Source organism: Poecile atricapillus, chromosome 8 (genome assembly GCF_030490865.1).
Source record: "Poecile atricapillus isolate bPoeAtr1 chromosome 8, bPoeAtr1.hap1, whole genome shotgun sequence".
In the NCBI taxonomy this organism is placed as follows: Eukaryota; Metazoa; Chordata; class Aves; order Passeriformes; family Paridae; genus Poecile; species Poecile atricapillus.
This window is the reverse complement of record NC_081256.1, coordinates 20,412,636-20,435,122: the sequence shown is the minus strand read 5'-3', so window position 1 is coordinate 20,435,122 and position 22,487 is coordinate 20,412,636. Positions and strand designations below refer to the sequence as shown.

At 43.2% G+C, this 22,487-nt stretch overlaps 3 protein-coding genes across 3 annotated transcripts in view; 2 read left to right on the top strand and 1 right to left on the bottom strand.

Moving 5' to 3' along the window:
* Positions 1 to 348: 348 nt before the first annotated feature.
* On the bottom strand, positions 349 to 4,822 carry MRPL47 (mitochondrial ribosomal protein L47). Its single transcript, XM_058843611.1, has 7 exons — positions 4,336 to 4,822; positions 3,490 to 3,635; positions 2,869 to 2,929; positions 2,104 to 2,200; positions 1,404 to 1,534; positions 1,050 to 1,145; positions 349 to 638 (listed from the first exon to the last, which is right to left on the bottom strand). The coding sequence occupies exons 1-7, from the start codon at positions 4,815 to 4,817 to the stop codon at positions 521 to 523; spliced, it is 1,131 nt and encodes a 376-aa protein (XP_058699594.1). The 5' UTR covers positions 4,818 to 4,822; the 3' UTR covers positions 349 to 520.
* Positions 4,823 to 5,337: 515 nt separating this feature from the next.
* On the top strand, positions 5,338 to 8,972 carry NDUFB5 (NADH:ubiquinone oxidoreductase subunit B5). Its single transcript, XM_058843432.1, has 5 exons — positions 5,338 to 5,391; positions 6,298 to 6,364; positions 7,146 to 7,207; positions 8,200 to 8,306; positions 8,852 to 8,972. The coding sequence occupies exons 1-5, from the start codon at positions 5,338 to 5,340 to the stop codon at positions 8,970 to 8,972; spliced, it is 411 nt and encodes a 136-aa protein (XP_058699415.1).
* A 2,323-nt stretch (positions 8,973 to 11,295) lies between these two features.
* Positions 11,296 to 22,487, top strand: part of USP13 (ubiquitin specific peptidase 13) — a 48,731-nt gene continuing 37,539 nt past the window's right edge. The window contains exons 1-2 of the mRNA XM_058843610.1: positions 11,296 to 11,523; positions 20,016 to 20,141. Coding sequence (XP_058699593.1) covers positions 11,371 to 11,523; positions 20,016 to 20,141 — 279 coding nt within the window. The 5' untranslated portion in view covers positions 11,296 to 11,370. The remainder of the gene's footprint in view (positions 11,524 to 20,015; positions 20,142 to 22,487) is intronic.

Sequence of the window (22,487 nt, the reverse complement as noted above, 5' to 3'; positions counted from 1 at the left end):
GGAAAAAATTCCTCATAGCAGACTGAAGAGCCCATTTTCTGCATTTATGCAGAAAGCAAATACACCTTGCATAGCTTACCTGTAACTCAAGGATAATATTCAGAAAAATGTATCTGAAAAATAGCAGGAAAAATACTATCAGGGAAAAGGCTCATATGTGAGCTTCAGATGCTTTCACGTTTTTGTCTGGTTTTAATGCACATTTGTTAAACTAAACCAGGTAAATATTACCCCTACACTTACTACTGTCAGCTGGCACTCTGTGGCTGCTCTTCACTGTTCTTAATGTATGTCTCAATCCTGTAACAGTTGGCTCTTCCTGGAAACATGAGCAATGATTTGATTTGAGTTAGGCACCAAAGCTGTTTTTTAATTCCAGATCACAAGTTTAATTAAAGTCAAATGTGGTATTAAAAACAAAAAACGATGGAGACTCTCTGGAATGCTCAGTGGAGTTTGTGGTTCCAGAACATGATTCATGTCCACAGACACTTGACCAACTGCTTGCTCTTGCAGCATGTTACTGGCTCTGGGATTTCACAGCAATGTCAGGGAACTTCTTTTCCAAGATCTTCCGTCTTGTCCTCTCCATGTTCTGCTGCCTTGCCCTTTTCCGTAAGGCTTTTTCAAGTCTGAGTCTGAAACAGAGAAGTTGGTGTGGTTCGTTTCCAGCCAGCTTGTGACCACTTTAATGAGCTCCCCCCACAATCAGATAGAGCCTCTCAGTGATTAACAACTTCAGTATTAATTTGCTTTTGACAAGTAAAAAAGCATGCAAAGTTTTACTTTGCTTGTGAATTCTACAGAGGTTCAGCCTCTGGGAGGATTTTTGATAGGCTGCATTTGAAGTTACTTCTACAGTGCCACTGCATAATCATGTACCTTAGTAACTAAGGTGGGAACAGAAAAAAAGCAAGCTGTAATTTAAAAAAGCCTAATTTTTCAGTCTAGTAGCTGAAAAACAAAAGATTACAGCTATTTTTCCTTTTAAAGTGGAATAGGGCACAAAGAGATCAGAAGATAACTTTCAATGTCAGAATAATCTTTACCTGATGAAGTGATTCACGTGAGGTAAGTAATAAAATCTCTTCTTTTTGTGTTTTTTGTTCAAGTGCCATGGTATTGGCCATTCCTTGTAACTATACCTGTTGGAGACAGATAAAAATTATTACAGAATGTACACACTGTCTTAATTCTAGGATTTTACCAATTTATCTTGTTTTCAAGTACAGTGATAAAGTGGTCTGGGAGATCGCAGCAGACTTTGTATGTGGGTATTTATTTCCAGCTCTTGCTGGCTTGGTTTGTAACTCTTTTGTGCATCCTTCCTTGATTAAACAAGGATTTTCTGGGAGAGAGACACACCACTAGAAAAATTCACAAAAAACATAAGGTTTTCATACCAGAATGTGCGTCCCAAGAAGTCGTGTCTCCACTCGCCAGGGACTGGCTTTTCATGGCCTGTTTGTAAAAGCCTCAAAGCAATTTCTCTTTCCCTGACAACCAGGTCTATATTTTTCATAGACGTTTCTACCTGCAAATGGCAAAAAGTTTCAGGATGCACCAACAAAAAACAATGCTGAAAATGTAAAAGATCTCAAAGACTTAAGACAAAATTTAAAGGGAAAACAAAGGTAAAACATGCTGGAGTTTGATCATGAGTTCTCTATCAGCAGGCCCTGTGTACCAATAAGTAAAGAATGGGTGCTCCAAAAACCTAATTTGAGAGCAGGACAGATATGAAATAACTGACAGTCTGATATTTGATTCAAGACCAGTTGGGTAATGACAGATCCAATGCTGATGCAGAAGTATAGGAAGCTCTAAGGCAGAAGGAAGCAGGAGAAGCAAACAGAAGATTTGCTTATGGTTTGTAGTGGCTGTTGGTTATTTTAGTTTTCACTGGAGTCTGGTCTCAGCCCTAATAATGCTCACTGGACAATGAGAAAGCTGCCTTGACCAAATTGTAACTTGAGCAGTTAGTGTATACACTAAAATCAGGGAAATAATTTTAACAAATGGTCTTTAACCAGTCTACAAACACTTGATCTTTCAGCAATTTTACTTCAGAGTTATAGTTTTTATGTAGTAAGAACAAGTCACCTTTTCTAATCGTTCTGGACTTGGCATAGGCTTGCGCTGTCGTTTGGACTCTTGCTCTAAAGTTAAAAGCATGTTCTTTTCTTTCAGCAGGACATACCTAAAGCAGAAAGCACGGTAATTCAAAAATAACTTCTGGATAGCTAAGCAGTTATTCACTTACTAGCTGTAATCCCAAATCCTGTACCTGCTGGCTCCACATAAAGAATCAAAAGAGGAGACTGAGGGAGATTTAGTCTGGAATAAAGAGGGCTTAAGAGGGAAGAGTTTAATACTAAGCTGTCTTCCCCTACCAGGACAGAGCCAGATTCTTCTTACATGTACACAGGAAAAGGACAAGTCAAAGCAGGGAAAAAGCTGTTCACAGCAGTGATTTAAGTTCAGCCTGAAGTGGCAATGCAACCTTCAGCTTTAGAAACTTCCAAAATCAGAATAAATGAAGACTTGAGCACTCTGATGGAATTAAGTGCCCACCCCACTAGTAAGCACTGACAACCAAGTCTGTCCAACTCAAACAAGCCCCAGAGGGACTGTACCAAACCTGAGCACTCTGAACTAGAAACAACTGTTCCACAGCCACCTGCAGTGCAGCTTCTGTGTCCTGAACAGGGCCAGGACCGAGGCTGTTCCAAGCCCAAAGCTGGCTGGACCCTGCAGAGCTCTGTGGCAGACTAAAGTCACTGGATCATAAATTCACCAGCCATATTTTATTAGAAAGTGCAGAGCTGCTCTGAAAGAAGAGAAGCTTCTTCACTAAAACTTATTTACCAAAGTTTGTGCAAGTCTTCACTACTCTTGCCCCTTAGCTGCTTTATATTCCATGAATCCCCTGTAAAAGATGAAAAAACACCATTAATTTAATGGAGCAAATTCTCCTATTCTGGAGAAAAAAAATGTGCTTCTATTAGGCTGAGCTGATACAACAGTATAAAGACTACTTTTAAAATACTACTGCTTGGACAGCCATCCTTGAGGATATTCAGCTTTGCTTTTAAAAGACAATACAGAAAGGCAATTACACATAGTGTTTATTTGTGTTTGTAAAAGGCTGGGAATATGGGAAGCTGTCATATGAATCTTTACACTGAACTAGTTTTCTTCCACACTACGTATGAAATGTGTATGAATATGTCTTCTGTGATACATGCTCACTTGAGAGCAAGGCAGAGGATTTACAGCAAAACATTTTGCTGCACAATTGCTATTTGCTTTCATAAACACTGAATATACACAGCAAAAATTAACAGGCATAAAGACAGACAAATGAATGTATGTACATACACACAGTAAAATAAGTTTTATGTAGCTATGAAGGCTGCCTATGATGTAAAAAAAACAGGTCAGATTTCAGCTCAAAGATCACTATCAGAAATGCTAAATATAACTCACCAGACTTTACACTTTTTTCCCCCCAGTTTCCTGGATCATCAAAAAACTCCTCCAGACCTCTCCGAGACACAGTTGTGTGCAGAAACTTCACTTGATGGAGGGTCTCAATTTTCGGTAGGTTCTTGTGGTACAGATTCAGTGCTGTCCTGAATAAAAGTTAGAAGGAAAACTATGTATGATAAGAAAAATAATATTCTGCTAAATGAGAATGTTTGTTTCATTAAAAAAGGCACAGGTCCTAGAGACCACAGCCTGCAGGGAAGCAGGGGTTTGGTTAGTCACAAAAATGTCACCTTGGTATTTTCTCCTCCCCCTCATCTCATCTAATTATCAATTTTCTATACTTTGAGATAAATAACAACTAAAAATTAAGGAATAAATTTGAGCTATGCTGTACAAGAATACATCATAGAATCACAAAACTTTTAGCATTGGAAAGGACCTCTGGAGATCATCCTGTCCAACAACCCTAGCAAAGCAGGGTCACCTGGAGAAGGTGACATAGGAACGGAACCAGGTGGGTTTGGGGTGTCTCCAGAGGGAGAATCCTCCACCGTGGCATTAATGGCAAAAGCTGTGGATACGCGGGAAAGCACAAACCCCACCCACGCTGGAAGCACCAGCACAATGACTGCAGGATTCTACAGGCACAGGGAAACGCTTCGCGCTGCCCTTACACGATGCCTGCAGCCACGCACCACCCTGCAGCCCTCAGGCTGGCGGAGCCAGGACTCACGGACACCGGGACACACGGACACCCGCCTCCCGCCAAAGGCTCTCCTTCCGCCCGGGAACCGCGCCCGCCCCTCCATGTCGGAGCCCGCGTCCCCCCGGCGCAGCGCATACCCGGGGAGTCCCGGCCGAGCCCGGGGCAGCCGCAGCGCGGCCGTGAGGCTCCGGCCCAGCGCGGCCATGGCCGCGGCCGCCGCCATCGCGCCGCGCCCTCCCACAGCGCCGGGGGCACGGGGCGGGCGCTGCCCTTCCCCAAGATGGCGCCTGCCCGGCCTCACCCCGGGCTCTCCCGCCGTACATGGAGCGCAGGGAAGGCTCTGCCCTTTTCCAAGATGGTGCCTGCGCGGCTTCACCTCCACTGCGCCGGGGGCACTGGGAAGGCTTTGCCCTTTCCCAAGATGGCGGCTGCCGGCTTCACCCTGCGGCGGGAAGCGGCGCCACCGGCCCCGCCCCGTGCCAGGCCCAGCCATGGCGGCTATGAGCCGGGTGCTGCGGGCGGCCGCGGCCTGGGCGGCGCGGCGGGCGAGCTGCGCCGGCACCACCGGGATCACCGGCACCACCGGGATCACCGGGATCGCCCCCCGCCTCCCCGGCATCCTCGGTACGGCCCCGGCGGGGAGCGGCGGGGCGGGGGCGGTGGGGGCGAGGTGACCTTGCGGAGCGGGACAGAGGTGCTCTCCCGGAGGCCGCGGGAGGACCGGGGACTGAACAGGTGGAGTGTTGTGTCCCCGTTCCTATGAAAAACTACCGGGTTTGGGTAAAAAATGGATGGAAACGGGCGGGAGGCCGACCCTCCTGGCATTCTAATTGTCCCTTTACTTGGCCCTGTATGGTGACATTCACTGTTTCACGTGTTGGTGCTTACAGGTAGACATAGATCTCTGCCTATAGTTAGAAGAAAAACAGCTTCATGCTAACAAAATGCGAAATAACTTCAGGCGAACTGCAGAAAACTTAGTCGCTGTTTTACACTCTGGTTTTTTTGTTTTTTGTTTTCTTCCTTTCCCCACGTATGTTTGACCTTGTCCTGGCATAAGACCCAATGCAGTACAAACCCATAATACTCTGGTTCAATTTTCAGTTCCTGTACGACACAGTGGTGACCATGGGAAGAGAATGTTTATCATCAAGGCAACAAGTTTTTATGATTCTCGATTTCTGCGCTTGTTGGTGAGTTAAAAATCAAATGTATTGCATTCAGTGTAACACATTACTTGCAAATGGTGTAAGAGTGTCTAAAACACAATTTCCTCTGTTTATGCGATAGCGTCTAAAATGTGGCTGGCACTATTTACACAAAAAATAATTTCAGGTCCTTTTTAGGAATTTTTTGGTCATATGCTGTAAAATCAGGGGCAGATGAAGTTCAAAGACTGGCTATACAGCAAAGGCTGTGATAGGTTCTTAAATTACTGCTGTAGTAGCATTCTTAAATTACATGTCTGTGTTTATATATGCATGGCCCACAAATGCTTTCTACTTCATCCTCCTTTTTGAAACATCAGTTACTCTTCTGTAGGGTTTGCCTTCACTTATCTATACCACTAACAACATAGGTGAGATTTAGGAAGCCTGACCTGAGTTTGACCCCTCCAAAGTCAGGTTTTGGAAAAATCCTATTATAAGCAGCAATTTGATACAACTCCCTTCATGTGATAAGGACTCCTTTTATCTGCCTTCCACAGCTACAGAGCCCACAATGGTTGCATTGGTGTTGGATTATTGCTTTGCTCTCAGTGCCTGAGTGCAGCTGAGTGCTGGAGCCAGTCACGCCAAGATGCTGAGGCAGATTTCAGGGAGGTGTTGCTGTTTGCTGCTGCACAGACTGGCCTTGCTGGGAGATGAGAACTGACCTGAACAGGCTCATGGGCTGACACAGCATCACTTCTGTGTGTTCTGGTTCATTAATTAACTCATTACAATCAGCACTGTTTACATACAACTTCCCTCTCCAACCTAGGAACGCAAATCTTAAAGTTATTTGCTGCTGCACCATTTGCAGACATTTTCAGCTCTCATGTAAATTTTATCAGGGTTCTGAGTTTCCCACACTGACTGTTTTTATCCCCTCTACAGAGATTCTATATACTCCTGACGGGAATACCAGTGGCTGTGCTCTTAACATATATCAATGTCTTTATTGGTGAGTGCTTTGTCAGGGCTGAGCAAAGTACAGTCCAAGTTATTAAATGGGAATGAAGCATGCAGGATAGGGAAAAAGGACTCTTTTAGGTCTCTCTCTTTGGAAGACCATGGAGTAGGCCTAACAAATACATGTGATATTGTATAAGTACATAGGAAATGTTCCCAGTATATTTGCTTTAGTTGTTGCTTTTTTTAAAAAAGTTTCTCACGTTTAAAAAAAAATACATTCCCTCTTTTGGCAGTCTTTCAAACATCAGTGAAATTTAGTAACTTGCTTTAACAAGACTGCAACTCTGGCTTTTTATCTAGCAAAGATGCCAGAATTCTGCTTGGCAACACGTGTGTTAAATCTACTGCTGTAATGATATGTAATTAATTTAATAGAGAAATCAAGAAAAGTCCATGCTTTTGCCTCCTGTACGTCAAAGGGCATTTCTGTGGACTTGATCCAAGTTGTTTCTTCTGTATAGCTGCTAATTTTACCCTTTTGGTGTGACACTTAAAATCTGTGAATAGATACTTTGCAGTGTGATGTGTCCTGCAAAAATTGCAAATTCCGTTTTTCTGAGTAGAGCTCGCACTGAAGGGTTTAGTGCTCTCTGTGTGGAATATTGATCTTATCTGAAAGGATATATAAGGTAAAATAAAGGAAAATAATAATAATAATAATAATAATAATAATAATAATAATGGATATATAAGGTAAAATAAAGGAAATATAAGGTAGCTTTGGAAAATAATCAGAGAATTGAATATTTCTCCCCTCCTTTCTTTGTCAGGTGAAGCTGAACTTGCAGAGATTCCTGAAGGTTATGTTCCAGAGCACTGGGAATACTACAAAGTGAGTGTAACATGTAAAAGGGTGGGCGTGTTATGGACAGCCTTTCTCTTGATGATACTTTTGGGAGTAAAACGTATGGAGTATGGTGATGTCTGTCATTGTAGTAAAACTCAAACAGTGCAGTTCTGATTTTGGTAAACTTTTTTGCAGCTTTATGGAGCTTGTAGAAGGCTGTAGGAAATGTTTATTGACATGAGCAGATGCAAATGCTCTGTATGCAGTAAACTGCTGAAGCTGTATGCCAAGAATTTTTCTATAATATTCCTAAATAGTAAGAAAAGTCCAATGCATTTATAGCATGCAGGTTTTGTCTTAATTTTTTTTCTACAATGCCTCAAGAAACTGTAGTTTAAAGTGACGTTTCTTTCTTTTGTGTTGTTTGCCACTATTGTTTTAAAGTCCAATATCACACACACTTTTGGATCTAGAATTGGAGATTTTTATAGTGAAAAAGTCAAGGTTGTATGGTATCAATTTAAATGTATTTTCTTAAAATTAGTCCCCAGCTTCTTGCTGCAAGCAAGCAGGGTTTGTTTCTGATAGGAAGTAATTGAATTCAGCAATATTATTGTGACTGTTTCAACTCATTTAGACTTCTGTTCCTAGTGAAATGCCCTCTATGTGGAAGCAAAATTTTGAAGTGTTGCTGCTTACAGTAAGGTCTGGGGTCCACTTCTGTGATTATTGTGGTAATTTAAGGAACTTTAACAAAAAGAAAATAAATTATATCTTCTGTTAAATTTTAATTTTTCTTCAGAACAGTCATCTGCAGGTTATCTTGGCATTAAGAATTGCAAAAGACATATGACTTTTTAGGGTTTGGATCTTGCAAGTAGTTGTGCATGTTTGTAATTTTACTGTTATGATTTGAATGGCAGCACTCACGGTGTCCATGACATCTTTTCAGGACAGTGGATATACAAAGTGATTCAGTTATGATGACATTTCTACTTGGAAATTGCATAAATAATCTCTGCTGTTATGTTTTGCAGCACCCCATAAGCCGCTGGATAGCTCGGTACATACTTGACCCCCCTGAGAAAAACTATGAGAAGGACATGGCCCTGCTTGATGTGGAAGCAAGGAAAACTGAACTGAGGTATGTTCTCTAGTTGGGGGGTGGGTTAAAAGCCTGATCCATACTGTAGCTGACTCTTTGATTTTGCATGATATACTGAGCTGGATGCTGACATTAAGTGCTTTCATGTATCCCCTGAGTGCTGCCTGCACTGGCTGCTGCCAGAGTGGGCGTCACAGTATCTGTTGTCACTGCCCTCTCAGGATTCAGGTTACCAGAACAATCCAAGGGCAGGGGGTCTTCAAAACACTTGGTATTTATAAAGGTGTAGCTCTGTCTTCCTGAGTCAGCAAATTAAGCTCTTTTTGCCTCTACTAATGCTCACAGCTTAGAGAAGAACCCGTGATAAAACTGCCAGTGTTTTTATTACTCTTTTGTGGAATGAGTTGCAATAAAAAAAAACAAAATAGAAAGATTTAGTAGCTCATGTCGTAGTTGAACCCTTCATATTGTGGTCCTATGTTTTAGCAGTGTTTATAAACGATTAATGCTAAAGTCATTGCTTTGTCAGTTATGCTCAACATCAACCATCTTCATGTTGAGGGTGTCTATTGCCTTTTTTTTAGGATTCTGGAGTTGGAGGCACGCAGACTGATGAGACACCGGGGAGATGGACCTTGGTACCATTATGAAACGCCTGACAAAAATCTTGTTGACAATTCTAATAAATCCACACCTGACAATTAAACAATTTTAGAGCAGTGTGCAAGGTCTCAAATGCATACTGACAAATTGTGACTGCACTATGGAAGAGACATCCTGCTGTTTGCTGATGAAAATGAATAAACAGTTTGTGTTGATTCCAGTATCTTGAAAGAAACTGTGTGGCAGTTAAGCTCACACAGCTATTAAAGTTAATAAGTGAAAATGCTTTATGTCAATTGTCAACAGTCACTCCTTTCCTTCAGAACATATGTACATGAAACAAGTTGGTAATATTAGTTTTCATGTTGTGATTCCTAGGATTTATAGTATTAAGTGAAAGATACAAGAAGCTAAGGGGTTTTTTCATTCTCAGTGCTTTGTGTCAGGTAATTGGTGGGAGATAAACTAAATAAGTACCTTCACACATACCTGCCATGCATTTTCAGAACTGTACAGCTGTTTTACACCACTTTTGGTAACTCTTCAGGGAATACAGAGTTCTCTTATCACCTGGCAGGTTTTTGCCACTAGAGGGATGTGTTTCCTCAGGTTCTAGAGGCCATGGTACTCTTTCTAAATTTCTCAAGAGTGATGGAAAGTGCTTCTTACAATTTGTGGCTGAATTATCTGTCCATATTCAAAATCCTAACTTTTTAAAGGAAAAAAGCCCAAACCCTTTACTAAACTCATATCAACTAGTGATTTGAAACTTGAAACTCTGTTTTTTGGGTTTTTTTTTTACATTAGGCAACACTGCATAGACTATTTTAAGCAAAAACTGCCTTGTTTGTTCTTTCCTGGCATTGCCAAACATTAGAAAGACATTGATTTTCTATCAGTGCTTTGCTCATCCTTTTTGTTAGAATCAATCTTTCAGGTTAGATGGCTTGTATGTCTTATTATGGCTCTCATTGTTTATAAATGCTGAGTTATTCATAAGAGAAGCCATTAAAAAAGCACAAAGTCTCCTCAGGTAAGATAAATCTGTCTGACCCTGTATTAGTGTTTTTTATCCAGCATCCAGTGATGCTCACAAGTCTGATGTAATGTCTGTTTTTCAGTAAGTCTAAAACCACTCCATGGACATCACATTCTGCCCTCAGTGTTTCACATTGTTCCCAACACATCATTTTTCAGTAGTAAAAATTGCTGAGAACAGACTGTGCGACTCTGCTCACCCTCACAGCCTGCTCATAGCTGGGTACAAACATTTTTCAGTTCTTTTGAAATTTTCCCAGAAGCACCTTTTGAAACTTAATTTTGGGGGAAAAGCTAGTTCTAGCAAAGGTCACATCATTTCCTTGGAAGTGATCAGTGGGTCTTTGGATATATTGTGGATGATGGGTGTAAGGCAATTCATCATTTTAAATGGACTGGTAATTTCTTTAACCCTCTTGCTGCCAGGCATATGTAGTAGTTACTAGATAATGCTTGAAAACAATAGCAATATTTTTTTTCTTACAAAGTTCACTCTTATTTCTCATTTCTCTGACATTCTTTCAATGTGAAGAGCAGAGAGAAACACAGCAAAGGTCCAAAAAAGGCATTTTAAGGTAAAGGTAGTGTCCCTGAAGACATGAAATTGGGGGTTGGCTGCTGGCACTGCCACAGGCTTCTCAGACATCCCAGGCTGGGCATTCCCGCCCTGTATCCCCCTACATGGAGCAGCTTCTCTTGGCAGTGGGGACATCCCACCTGTCAGCAGGACCCGGTGGGACTGTGCAGAGCCATGTGAGACATCTGTACCGCCACAATGAGGGGCTGAGAATGAAAATACACAGATTTTTTCACTGTATTTTATACGAACATATATACATATAAAAATATATATACACATATATATACTTATACATTTGTACTTACATACATTTATATGTATATATACATATATACACACACGCATATATATACATACATATATGTGTATATATACATATGCATACATACATGCACACACATATATATGTATACACACATATATATATATATGTATACACACACATATATATGTGTAGTCTTTAGAAGCTTAAAAATAAATAACAGAGCGTACAAAAGAGTATTACCGGTCAGAGGGAAACCTGCCCCGGGCTACCCGGGAGACCGGGGGTGAAGTCTCCGCGCTGCCCCGCGGGGAGCGAAGCTTTGCGGGTGGAACGCGGGGCCTCGGCGGGAATCCCGCCCCGCTGCCCTGCCCCTCGCCCGCCCCCGCCGGGACCCCCGAGTGCCGCCGCCGCAGCTGGTGCCGCTGCCGCTGCCATTGGATTAAAAATAGCATCTTCCCTCCCCCTGCCCTCCCTCGGGCCCGGCTCCCGCCGCCGCCCTGCCCCGGGCCCGGCTGCCCGCCGCCTCCATCGCCCGCGCAGAGCGGCTCGGCAGGGAGGGCGGGCGGCCGGGAGCAGGGAGGGAGGGAGGGCAGCAGGGAGGGAGCGAGGCGAGGAGGATGCAGCGGGCCGCGCTCTTCCGCGGCGGCGATGCGCAGATGGCCGCCGGGGACCTGGGCGAGCTGCTCGTCCCCTACATGCCCACGATCCGGGTGCCCAAGTCAGGGGACCGGGTCTACAAGACGGAATGTGCCTTCTCCTACGACTCGCCCGTGAGTGCAGCGATCCACCCCCGGCTGCCTCCGCGTCCCCGCCCGCCGCGGCCCCTTCCCCTCCCCGCCGCAGCCCCTCGCACCCTCCCCGGGCCGCTGCCTCCCCCTCAGGCTTCAGAGCGCCCCCGATCCCCTCCTGCACCTGCCGCGGCCCCCTCGCCCTCCCGCTGCTCCCCACGGCCGGGGTCGCTCCCCTCACATCGCTGCGGCTCCTCCGCGCCAGCGCCGCTCCTTCCTGCGCTTGTTTGTTTATTTTCCTCCTTCAAGGCGCTCTGAAGTGGTTGCTTGGACACGGGGATTTTGTGGTTTTGGGGAAACTTCCCCTGCTTGCTCTGGTTGTCGGGGTCTGTCTGCTCCACCCGGAGCCCCGCTTTTGCTTTCACACGAAGGTAGTAAAAAAGGGAGAGTAATGGCCTTCTCGCTGGTGTATTTTTGGCGAGCAGATGTCAATTAATTTGCTTTCCTATTGCCTCGGTGCTCATTCTATTCAAAATCTTCAGAGAAAGCTTCCGAGGTAAAGGCTCATCCTGAAAATTAGTGTGAAAGTTCCCCTGAAACACTTTCTCCCCCAGGGTTTCAGTTACATCACTGAACTTCAATGAACTTGTAGTATTTCCCCACTAGCTTGGTTCGTTTGCTGTTAGATGAGTATTTCATGTGCAGTAAACTTTCTGTGCTGTTATTTCTATGGTGTCTTACAAAATATCCCAGCTCCACAGATTGCACGTGTTCCATGGCGGCTTTGGGGCCTGACTCAATTTTTAACTCCACTGCTAATACTGGAAGCCTTCATAAATGGGCAGTGCTTCGTAAGGAACAGGTGCTTAGAAATTAGACTTTTTCAAAAGAGGTTGAAAATTTGATTAAAATTTGCTTCTCAACGGGAAACTGAGGTTTCCCAAAGGTGATTGAGCGCTATATGTTGATGTTAACGTCAGTGGCAGCAATCAGAAGGAAGCTCATTACATTACAGAATATTCATTGAAAGATACATTTCAGACACATTTTTGGAATCCTTTATCCCCTTCTATTTGATAATTCCCCCTCTTTTTGATAATTCTTTTTAATACAGAATATCAGACTTGATTTTAAAGGTGACTCAGCTGTCTGGTGTTCATCATGTCTTGTTGAACAGGGGTTATTTTTACCCACACTCTTCAGATCTCAAGTGTCACCCAGCAGCCCTGACTGTACTGGGAGCTGGGCTGATTAGAACTGCCAAATCGGACTCCACCACAGAGGCGATAATTGCATTACATACTTAAGAAGGTTTTGGCGGGGGAAAATCAATATACCACATTCTTTCCTTCAGATTTCTGCTTGGGTGAACACATGCTTGATGTTTTTAGTAAGACTTTCAGTCTTCTTCAATATTATGGTTTATAAAAAGTTTCTGTTAACAAGTAGGAAGGGATATAAAATACTGCTACAGATTAAAAAACAATCAATCATCACCCCCTGCAACAAGCCTCAGTTGAACACAGCAAAAGCTGTGTTTAGCTAAACAATATGTTTGAAGAAAACATGAAACATTTGAGCCAAACTTAACAGAAACTGTGGATAAAAGTAGCAAAAGGAGTGGGAAGCAGCATGTATGATTTTTTTTTTTTTTTTAACTGAAATTTTTTTCATCCTTTTGACATTATCGGGAAGAGATTTCAGATTTAAGAAAGTGTTGCTCTCCAGTGTAAAAGCTTCTTGTTTAATTGTGTTATGGGCATTCACTGGGCAAAAGGTTTGGCTGAACTTGTGCAGTACTAGTGAAAATAAAAGCAGTCTCAGTTTCTAATGTTTCCCCCAGCTTTTCAGCCCATATCACTCCTCTGCTTAGCTGGGTGAAATATTTGCCTCAGATTTTATTTAAAATTCCCATATAATCTAATAGATACTTGGATATTGTTTGTAGTATAGAGATTCTAAGAGGCATATGTAATGTGTGCTTTCTAGGGTAAAACACTGTCATTTACAAACTGAAAACAGCAAAGCTGTGTTTTTGCAGTTTTTCATTCAGAAGGAAAGTGAAAGTGTCTGATACAGACAGGTTGTTTCTTGGCTAAGAGGAGATGTTTATGTTTTGTAGTAGGTTGATTTTGTGACTTATTTTCTTAGGCTATCGATGTATTACCTAAGGGAGCCTTTTCCTCTTGAGGCACCTGCCCCTTTGTGAAAGAAGATACACTGTTGGCCCTGTTGTAATGTTCAACAATTTTAAAAAACACACTCTTGGTTTTGTTAGCCATGCTAAAATTTCAGATAGCTTTTTTGCTGGAGGAGGTTTTTCCCTTGTAAGAATATTTCCTCACCATCTCATTTTGCCATTTTAAAATATGCTCCTTGTTACAGTTTAACTCCAGCATGTCATGTCATGCCTGGTCATGCAGCAGCTCTACAGTCAAGTGTCTTTAGCTATATTAATTGTTTTCTTTAGCTATATTAATGCTTTTCCTGTAAGGATGTGTTGTGATCTTTAAAATAAACTGAAAACCATCAGACCTGTGAATGTTACAGGGTACAGAGTAATGTTATTATTGTAGAGAAAGATGCTGCAGGAAATTTGCAAGGGCCAAGCTGAGTGGAATGGTCAAAATCAGAGCTTTTCCTGTCAGGGGGTGCCAAAGAAAATGAGGTACTGCGAATGAGTAGTTCCCTCTTCTTCCAGCTGTGCAAAGCTTAACGTGGCAGCGAGACGTGGCTTTTGCAGCCCTGTTGGTCACTCTGTCAGTTGTGACATCTTGTCTGGGTTGGAGTAGTGCATGTTCCAGTAGACACAGGCAGCTTCACTGATTGTTCCCAAAGCTGGTTGAGGTTCCTTTTCCATGAGCTTTAAATCTTCCTTGGATGAAGATGTGAGAACAATGTCACCTTTGTGCTACAGTGAGAGTCATTAGCTGAGAGACTTCAGAAGTGAGAGCTAGAAGTACAAGTGGCTATTTAATGTATTTTTTCCACGTGGATTAACTGTATCATGGTGATCTTGTCAGAAAGGTGGTATTGTTAGAAATATAAACAGATGAGAAATTCATGTCCTTAGATTTGGCCTGCTTCCAATGGAACATACTGGGGTTGGTCCCTGGAAAGCTGGCAGGAACAGGAGGAAAATTTCTTTGCACTTAAGAGACCTAATGACACTTTTTAGTTTTCTTGGCTCATAAGATGAGAAAATATGCCATTTATTATTTACATTTTAATTACTTTTTTGAGATTTTTTGATGTCTTCTTGAAAAACGGTGTTTCTCTGATGAGGGCTGCTACTCCAGTTAGCCATTCCTTTGTACCGGAATTGAGGAGGGAAGGCAGGCTGCCTACAAAACACAAGCCTGGCCTAGTGTTGGGTATTGCTTCCTCCAGGGACTGACCCAGCAGCTATGGGAGCCAACCACTTCCCTGAAACTTGACTGACAAAGTCCTGCACCTCTCATTATTCAGATCTGAGATGCAGTCATGCCTCCTGATGACTTTTTCCACATCTCCAACACTGTGCTGTAGGTTTCTTCTCTCCTATTTTATCCACTGTGACTTCTCTTCCTCTTTTGGTGAATGAGCCTGACTTTGTGTTCAGTAGAATGCAGAAGATACGAAGGTTGTATTAATTAATCTTTTGTTGTACTATTATTTTTTTAGAAGGATAATACTCAGCTTTGGAAATTCCACCTTTTAATGTGATACTGGTCTCAAAAACCTCTGATCATTTATCACAGAATTGCAGAGTCATGGAATGCGCTGAGTTGGGAGAGCCCCACGAGGATCATTGTGTCAACTCCTGGCCTTGCACAGGACACCCCAACAATCCCACCCTGTGCCTGAGAGTATTGTCTAAACACTGCTTCAGTTCTGTCAGGCTTGGTGCTGTGACCACTGCCCTGGGGAGCACTGTGCCAGTGCCCAACCATCCTCTGGGTGAAAAACCTTTCCTTAATATCCAGCCTAAACCTCCCCTGACACAGCTCCATGCCTCAGGTCCTGTTCCCTCAGGTCCTGTCACTAGTTGTGAGAGTGACACATCTGGGGGAGAGACAACAGCTGGAAAAGGGATACAAACTGGAGTATAAAAAGGGCTTATATGTGAGCTATGGATGCTGCACATGGATGTGCTCTGAAACCTTCCCCACGAAGGGCATTGGTGACAGCCCCAGCACAGCTCATGAGCCTGACACGGTGACAGACCAAGCAGGCTGGCTCTGTAGAGTGCAGGACTGTGTTTGTTTGAGCAGCTGAAAGTTTGGCTTTGCCCTGCTGGAAAGAAAACCTTGCTGCTGACAACAGCTTCCTTTGTGAATCGTGCTGACTTCATTTTTGTGGCTCGGGAACTCTGTGATGGTTATGTTGGGACAATTCCCAAAGTCTGAGCTGAGCAGATGCTCTGCTGTTTGTTGTGCAGTTGAGACTGAAATCCTTGAGAGTCTGGAGTGTGTAATGGATATAGGTGATTGTGTTGCATAAAACATTCTAGAAATAAGCACCTCCTGTCTAGTGGTTCCTTTGGTCAATATTCCTTGAGGAAAATCAGAAAGTCACTGAGGCCTGTGTCTATGAGGAGTAGGCTTGGATCTTGTTTCTATTGATGGAATGAGAGCAGCAGAGAAGAAACAAGAGGACTGAACACACCAAGGTGAAGGGAATACTCCAGATGAGGATTCTGGCCTAGCTGCAAAATGACCTCCAGCTAGTGTGGTAGTAAATTGCTTGGTGGTGGGTGATCACCTGAAAAGTCAGAGCAGTGTGGTACTGTTGCTTGATAGGGACCCACCAAACCTGTCACAGGGGCAGGTGATTTGCTGGCTGGAAGTGCACCAGGACATTCAACTGTTTCACATCAGTTAACTCACTGGTCTAGTGAAGTTGGAGAATGGTAACATCAGCAGAAGTTGTGCCTGCAGTGGTTGACACATGAGAAATAACTATGGTGCTTGCGAGAACAACCAGTGTCTGTGTGCATTGTGCATTTCTTTGGGGTGGATTTAAATTTGGATCTTACTAGCCTTTTCCTCGTCATGTGTCACTGACTATCCAGTTATCCAGAGTGGTGATGGACTGGAATATTTTGGGTAGCAGAGAGACCTGAATTCTGAGGTACCCAGAGTGTCAGAGGATAAATGCAGAGATGCAGAATGGACAATGCTGGAATTGTGTTCCAAATGCTGTGGAACCATATAAGTTTTCCTCTCAAGTCTTCCCCCACAGCTTTTCTCTTCTGGAAGCATAGCACTGTTTTTGTGATCAACAGAGCTGTACAGCCAGGGCTCTGCACAAAGCAAAATCCCCACATCTCAGGGGCTGTGGAAGCAGTGCAGGTGGCACTGCTGGGGCTGCAGTACTGGGCTGGAGCTCGGCCGTCAGCCCTGGTGGATCTCAGACACCTCTGCCAGTGGCTCTGCACCTGGATAAACTGACCCCAAACAGTGGTGATGGATGGGTGGAAATTCTCTATTCCTGCTTGCAGGTTAGAAGTACTCCTGACCCAGCCTTAGTTTTGCCATTGTATTTGCTCACTAACTGTGAAGCCTTGATCCTGCCTGTGCGTGTGACTTGTCCAAGACACTGCTTTGGAATTCATATGTGCTGCTCTGGAGTCCACCTGTGATTTATAGGTGGGAGTGAGCAGTAAATCCACCTTGTGGAGTGGAGGTTTGGTTTTTTAGTAGCTGACTGGCCCACACTGCTTTTTTCTTCCCAGGAAACCGTGACAGAATGTACAAAGATAGCACCATAACTGGCACATTTTACTTTATATATGACAGGATGGATGAGCTTTTCATTCTTCATGTTTGGGTGTGCAGTCTTGTGGAGACTCAAGGTGCCATTTTACCCTCTTCTGTGATAACTGTCTTAGCAAAATTTGCCACTGTTCCAGGCGATCTAAAGCAAACACCTGTGCATGAGACACTGTCCCTGAGTCTGCAGCTGTTTGCCATGCCAGGAGATCACCACAGCCCTCGTGTTTGTACAAAGTCACTGTTGTCTGAGCCACCTCAGGAGCTGAAATTGCTAAACCCTAAATTTCCCAGAGGGATCTAAATGGTTCGTGAGGGTTGATAATGGGTTGGGGGTCATCAGTTCAAATCCTGATCAGGTTAGTGGTGTTTGAAAGCTGTTGGTGTCTGGTGCCGCAAACAGTGTGAAATGAAGGGGTGATCTCACACTCTCTGTCCTCACGGGCAGGTGCTTGTGTTTGCTGCTCACCCACCAGCTTCCTTGCTCTGTTTTTGAGTCTGAGAGGGAGCAAGTGGTGCATTTTACCTTTTCTGCCTCCTTCCTTCCTCCAAGCATGAATTGGTGACTAAATAATAAAGAGCAGGTATTTTTCCTTCTTTTAAATACTTTTCTCCCTGGTATGGGCTGTATGTTTCCCTCTCTGAATAAAGCACCTGGCATACCATGACCACCTTAGCAGCAAAGAACAGGAAGAAATACAATGAGGAGCAATCCCATTTCCTTCTGCCTAGAAGGTGAGAAGACTAATCTTCTCTGGAGTGGCCTTCTGGGCAGTGATGAGCAGTGAGCCTGAGCACGTACAAGCTTCTGCTCCAACAGTGCCTTTAGATAGATAAGGGAAGAGAATGTTTATACGTTACTTTTATTTTTACGTTACTTTTTCCTAAACTTCACACTACATGTCTGCTGCATCCTCAAGCAAGAATGAGGGGGAAAAATACCCAGCTAAAGTTCCTGGTTTTGTCTGTCAGGACAAGTTATGCTTTTCTGGTGTAGAATAGCGTCTCCAGTTCTTTAGATAAGCTGCCTTCCTCCAGCATAAACTTTCACACATATCTAAAATGAATGTCAAATACAAAGATTTACATGCCCCAGACAATGTAAAATATCATTCCTTCCAGAACTGTTTGTATGCTCAGCGGGGTTAAATTAACCAGCACAGAGTTTGTCTCAGATCACAGTCAAGTGTTTTTTGTGCACCAGTCAGGGGCCTAATCCTTTACTCAGCCATCTACAAAGGTGTCTGTTTCACACAGGCTTCTGTTTTACTTTGACCTTTGGGCTTTTGAACAGTCTGTCCACTTCTTTCCAAGCTGTGGGAGAGAACATTCTGCCTGTGTTCTCTTGGAGAAACTGTTTTGTTAGTAACCACAACCAACTTACTCAGACTCTACATTTAGCTCCTACACTGAAAGTGTCAGATTGTTGTCATAGGCTGCCTCAGAAACGGTTCAGTGGTCTCTTGGATTCCCTCCAGAAAAAGAGAGAATGATCTCCAAGAAAACAAAACTTCAAACAAAGTTCCTGAGACCCTAGAGTGACAACACTATTTTTTATTTAGTCTGGGTAGCTCTAGGATCCTCTTGTAGAGGACACATCCATGACTTTCTCACAGAAAGAGGTAATGCAGAAGGATTTGGAATGCAGGATAGAAAAGCAGGCAGCAATGTATGTGTCTAGTATGACTTGTTTCTGGAGATAATGATCCTTACTTTCATATATATATTTACATTTTACTTCTGAGGCTCCTGTGAATGAGTGCAGTTCATGTTGTTCTTTGGGGAATTTAACACAAGATGTTCTGTGCTATCCAATAGCACAAACACGCTCACAATAGAAGGAAGGTCACAGAGCTTCTGATAGACTCAATCTTTGCTACGCACCACCTACTCAAAACAATACATGTTAGAGGGCTTGAAAAAATTGATCCAACACCAATGAGCAGATGACCGAAAGTCCTTCTGGCAGTTTAATGTAGGAGAGATCTTAGAGTGGTGCTAAAATTGAACAAGATTCTGGTAGCAGCCAGCATCATCACCCAGTTTTAGGGAGAGCAAAAAGTGATGGCAGGTTATGTTACTGAAATGTCAGCATTTGTGATCAGCACCAGGAGTATATACCTTTATATTCCCTTTGTAATGCCTGTGTCTCCAAGTTCTGTAGTTGCATGAATGGAGAAGATCCCTGATAGATACTGAAGGATGCACACAAAACACTTGCCAAGTTTTTGTTAGCCAGTTTTAAGGGCTGTGAGGTCAGTTGAGATCTTTTATTCTCAGATAAGATTGTGATCAATTGTAGAAGTTGTGACAGAGTCCCTGGACCATCAACTCTGCTGTACTTCTCGTTTGGAATGATGTTCTTGCAATCAAATGCCCACAAGAAATTCTGGTATTTCAAATAAATGCTCATGCTTATTTCTATGCTTTACAAATTTCTGTGCCTGTGAACCTCTGTGGGCTCAGTGCTCAAGTGGAATTTTTCGAGACTAACTTCTAAATTTCCAATTTGGACACTCACTAATGTGGAGTTGCAGGGTAACTCATTTCAAAGAGTTTCTGTAGGCTGTGGGATGATGTGTTATGATATGTGATATGATGGGGAAGTTTCTTAGAGGACTGATAGTGTAAGCACCGTAATATGCTGTGAAAACCATATTTTTAGTGTGTGCCTGATAACAGAAAGGGTCTGCAATTCTTAGGTTTTTTTTCTGTGTGCTGGGTCCTTCCTGTCCTGTTCAGTTCTTTCCCTGCTGTAACTGTTTGTGTCATTCCTTGTAGGACTCAGAAGGAGGTCTCTATGTGTGCATGAACACGTTTCTGGGATTTGGAAGGGAACACATCGAAAGGCATTACCGGAAAACAGGACAGTGTGTCTATCTGCACCTGAAACGACACGTGATAGAGGTGAGACTTGTGGCTTCCCAAGGAACTACCCCAGCAGTTCTCGTATCTCTTGTGCTCATTTGGGTAATGCATTTCTGACACAGACCAAGTTCTGAGTGACTGAAATGCACACGTTCAGATTTGGGGCTGGATATCAAATCCAGGTGCTTGGATCCCAACCAATCCTATAGCTTCAGTTCTGAGATGAATCAAAAGCCCTAAAGACTCAGATCTTAAAGGCAGTTCCTTCCTGACTTCCACAGGTGATTTTCACTTCTCATTTCTATGTATCACATACATATTGTCTGCATGTTAAGTGCACACTGTACATAGCTAAATACTTTTCTGAAACCTGCCTTTCAAGTGTGCAGTTACTGAGTTTGGCTCAGATTTGGCTGGAAGCTACTGAGATCTATTTTTCATATGAGGTTCCATCTCAGGGTGACATGACTACTTTTCATCCTAAGATGCCTGTACAGTTAAACTCTGTCCTGGCCTGGGATCTTAAGCTTAGTTTAAATTCTGTATTCTAGAGACACACACTGCCCCCACTTAGCCTTTCCCACACATGGGTGTGCATATAGAGCCTTGTGTTCACTGCTCTTCCACACAATCACTGCATATCAGCTGTCACAACCTGTGCTTTATAACCTCTGTCTGTGGTTTGTCTGGCGTCTTTAAGACTCTTAATTACTTCTGACCTGAGCTATATGGAAGGCACTGGGTTTGCTTACAGCTCACTCTTCCATAAGCTCTGTCTCTGTTGGCAAGTTAGAGGGCTTAAAATAGCTACATTTGAGTGGGTTAGAATCCTTGTTTCTCATTCTACAGCAGTGCTTCCCCTGGGTGATGAAGGGCTTGAGTTATGTAAAGTGCCCTTACCACTTATCTTATTTCCAGTAGAGGAGTGTTCATATTTTATCAGAATTACAGTGAGGTGGATTGCATGTCTTCCAGGATGAGATGGTAAATGTTGTTTTTTATACTTTAGAGTTGCCTTTCCTTCTAAGGGCAATACCAACATTTTCCTTCACTCTGTTAACTGAGTTTTAGGAATGGTTCTTCTGACTGAATTTTACACTCCTGAAAGATGCTATCTAGAGACAGGTGGGCAGAAATCCTGTCATCTTTCCCTGTGTATAACTTTCTTCCAGTAAGTAAAGGCAAACCGAGGTTAAAATGGGGTCTCAAAAATTCCTTTCCTGATGAAGATTAGGCTGAAGAACTCCGAAATGGAGAAACAAATATCCCAACTGTTGTTTGGTGTTGCAAACCCTTTTGATTGAAGAAGTTCAGTGGTTCCTGTTTTTCTCTGGGTGAATCATGATGTAGCAGAGGGGCTGGCTCTGTGCTAGAAGGTGGAAACACACTGGTTCTCTGGGTCATGTGGTAGGAAACAGGGTTTGACTACACAGGGCAGGTGAATATTGCATCACCTATAAGGCTCATAGCCAGGATTCCTCATACATTAGCTGTGGATTTCTTTTTTTTTTTTTTTTTTTGCCATGACTATTTGCTTCTTAAGTCCTATCCATGTTTTCCTTTGAGCAATGTGAAACATCAAGTGTTTTATGAAGTGCCTGGCACATGCTGCGTTGTGGTTTAGGTTTTAGAAGCCAAGCTTTTGATGGTGTAGGATACAGTAAAGCCAAAGGCATTGGGTATGCTATCTTAAGATTCATATAGTGAGGCTGCTATTCCTGCCCGTGGTTCCCTTGGCATCATCCTTGCAGAATGCACTGCATTGCTGTAGAAATCCGGGGTTGCTTCATAAGATGTTTGGAATAAATGTCAGTTGTGTGTGTTGTCACAATTCAATTAGAAAATAAGGGTCACATCTTCAGCCTGCTGGCTCAAGTAGAGCTGGAGCATCTGCCTGTGGCAGCTCAGCACCAGAGGCATCTGCTGAATCATCAGTGATGGGCACAAGTGCAAGATGTGGAACCACCTCTGGCAAAATTCTTAGCTAAATAAAGGAAATTGATTTTTATTTTTCCTTTTCCACAGAGTCACATTCTTCAGAATATTTAAATCAGCCTCTTTCCTGTAGTGCGGGGCTTTCATACAATTGCCTGGGTGCTATTCATTTCCAGGCAGAGCTTTAGCTTGGTGCTGTAGTGATCCCTTAGTCCTGTTAAAAACACTGGGCAGAGAAGCACTAAGATTTCCTACAGGGATAGGTTTCTGGATGTTATCCAGGGATGGTGGCATAAAAAGTGAGAGACAGCAGAACAAACTGCACTGTCACCTTGTCCGAGGAGCATCACAAATGGAATTTAATGCCGCTGCTGATGCCTTGTGTCACTCCGGTTTGTTGGGTGTGTCACATCTGTTAGAAACAAAAATGGGTTTGTGAATGGAGAATGT

Coding starts and splice junctions, on each gene's coding strand:
- NDUFB5 (XM_058843432.1), top strand. CDS start 5,338: ATGTTTATCATCAAGGCAACAAGTTTTTATGATTCTCGATTTCTGCGC. Junction 5,392..6,297: donor CTCGATTTCTGCGCTTGTTG/GTGAGTTAAAAA, acceptor TCCCCTCTACAG/AGATTCTATATACTCCTGAC. Junction 8,307..8,851: donor GCAAGGAAAACTGAACTGAG/GTATGTTCTCTA, acceptor CCTTTTTTTTAG/GATTCTGGAGTTGGAGGCAC.
- MRPL47 (XM_058843611.1), bottom strand. CDS start 4,817: ATGCCGGGGAGGCGGGGGGCGATCCCGGTGATCCCGGTGGTGCCGGTG. Junction 1,146..1,403: donor TTCTTGGGACGCACATTCTG/GTATGAAAACCT, acceptor TGTCTCCAACAG/GTATAGTTACAAGGAATGGC. Junction 639..1,049: donor CACGTGAATCACTTCATCAG/GTAAAGATTATT, acceptor TCTCTGTTTCAG/ACTCAGACTTGAAAAAGCCT.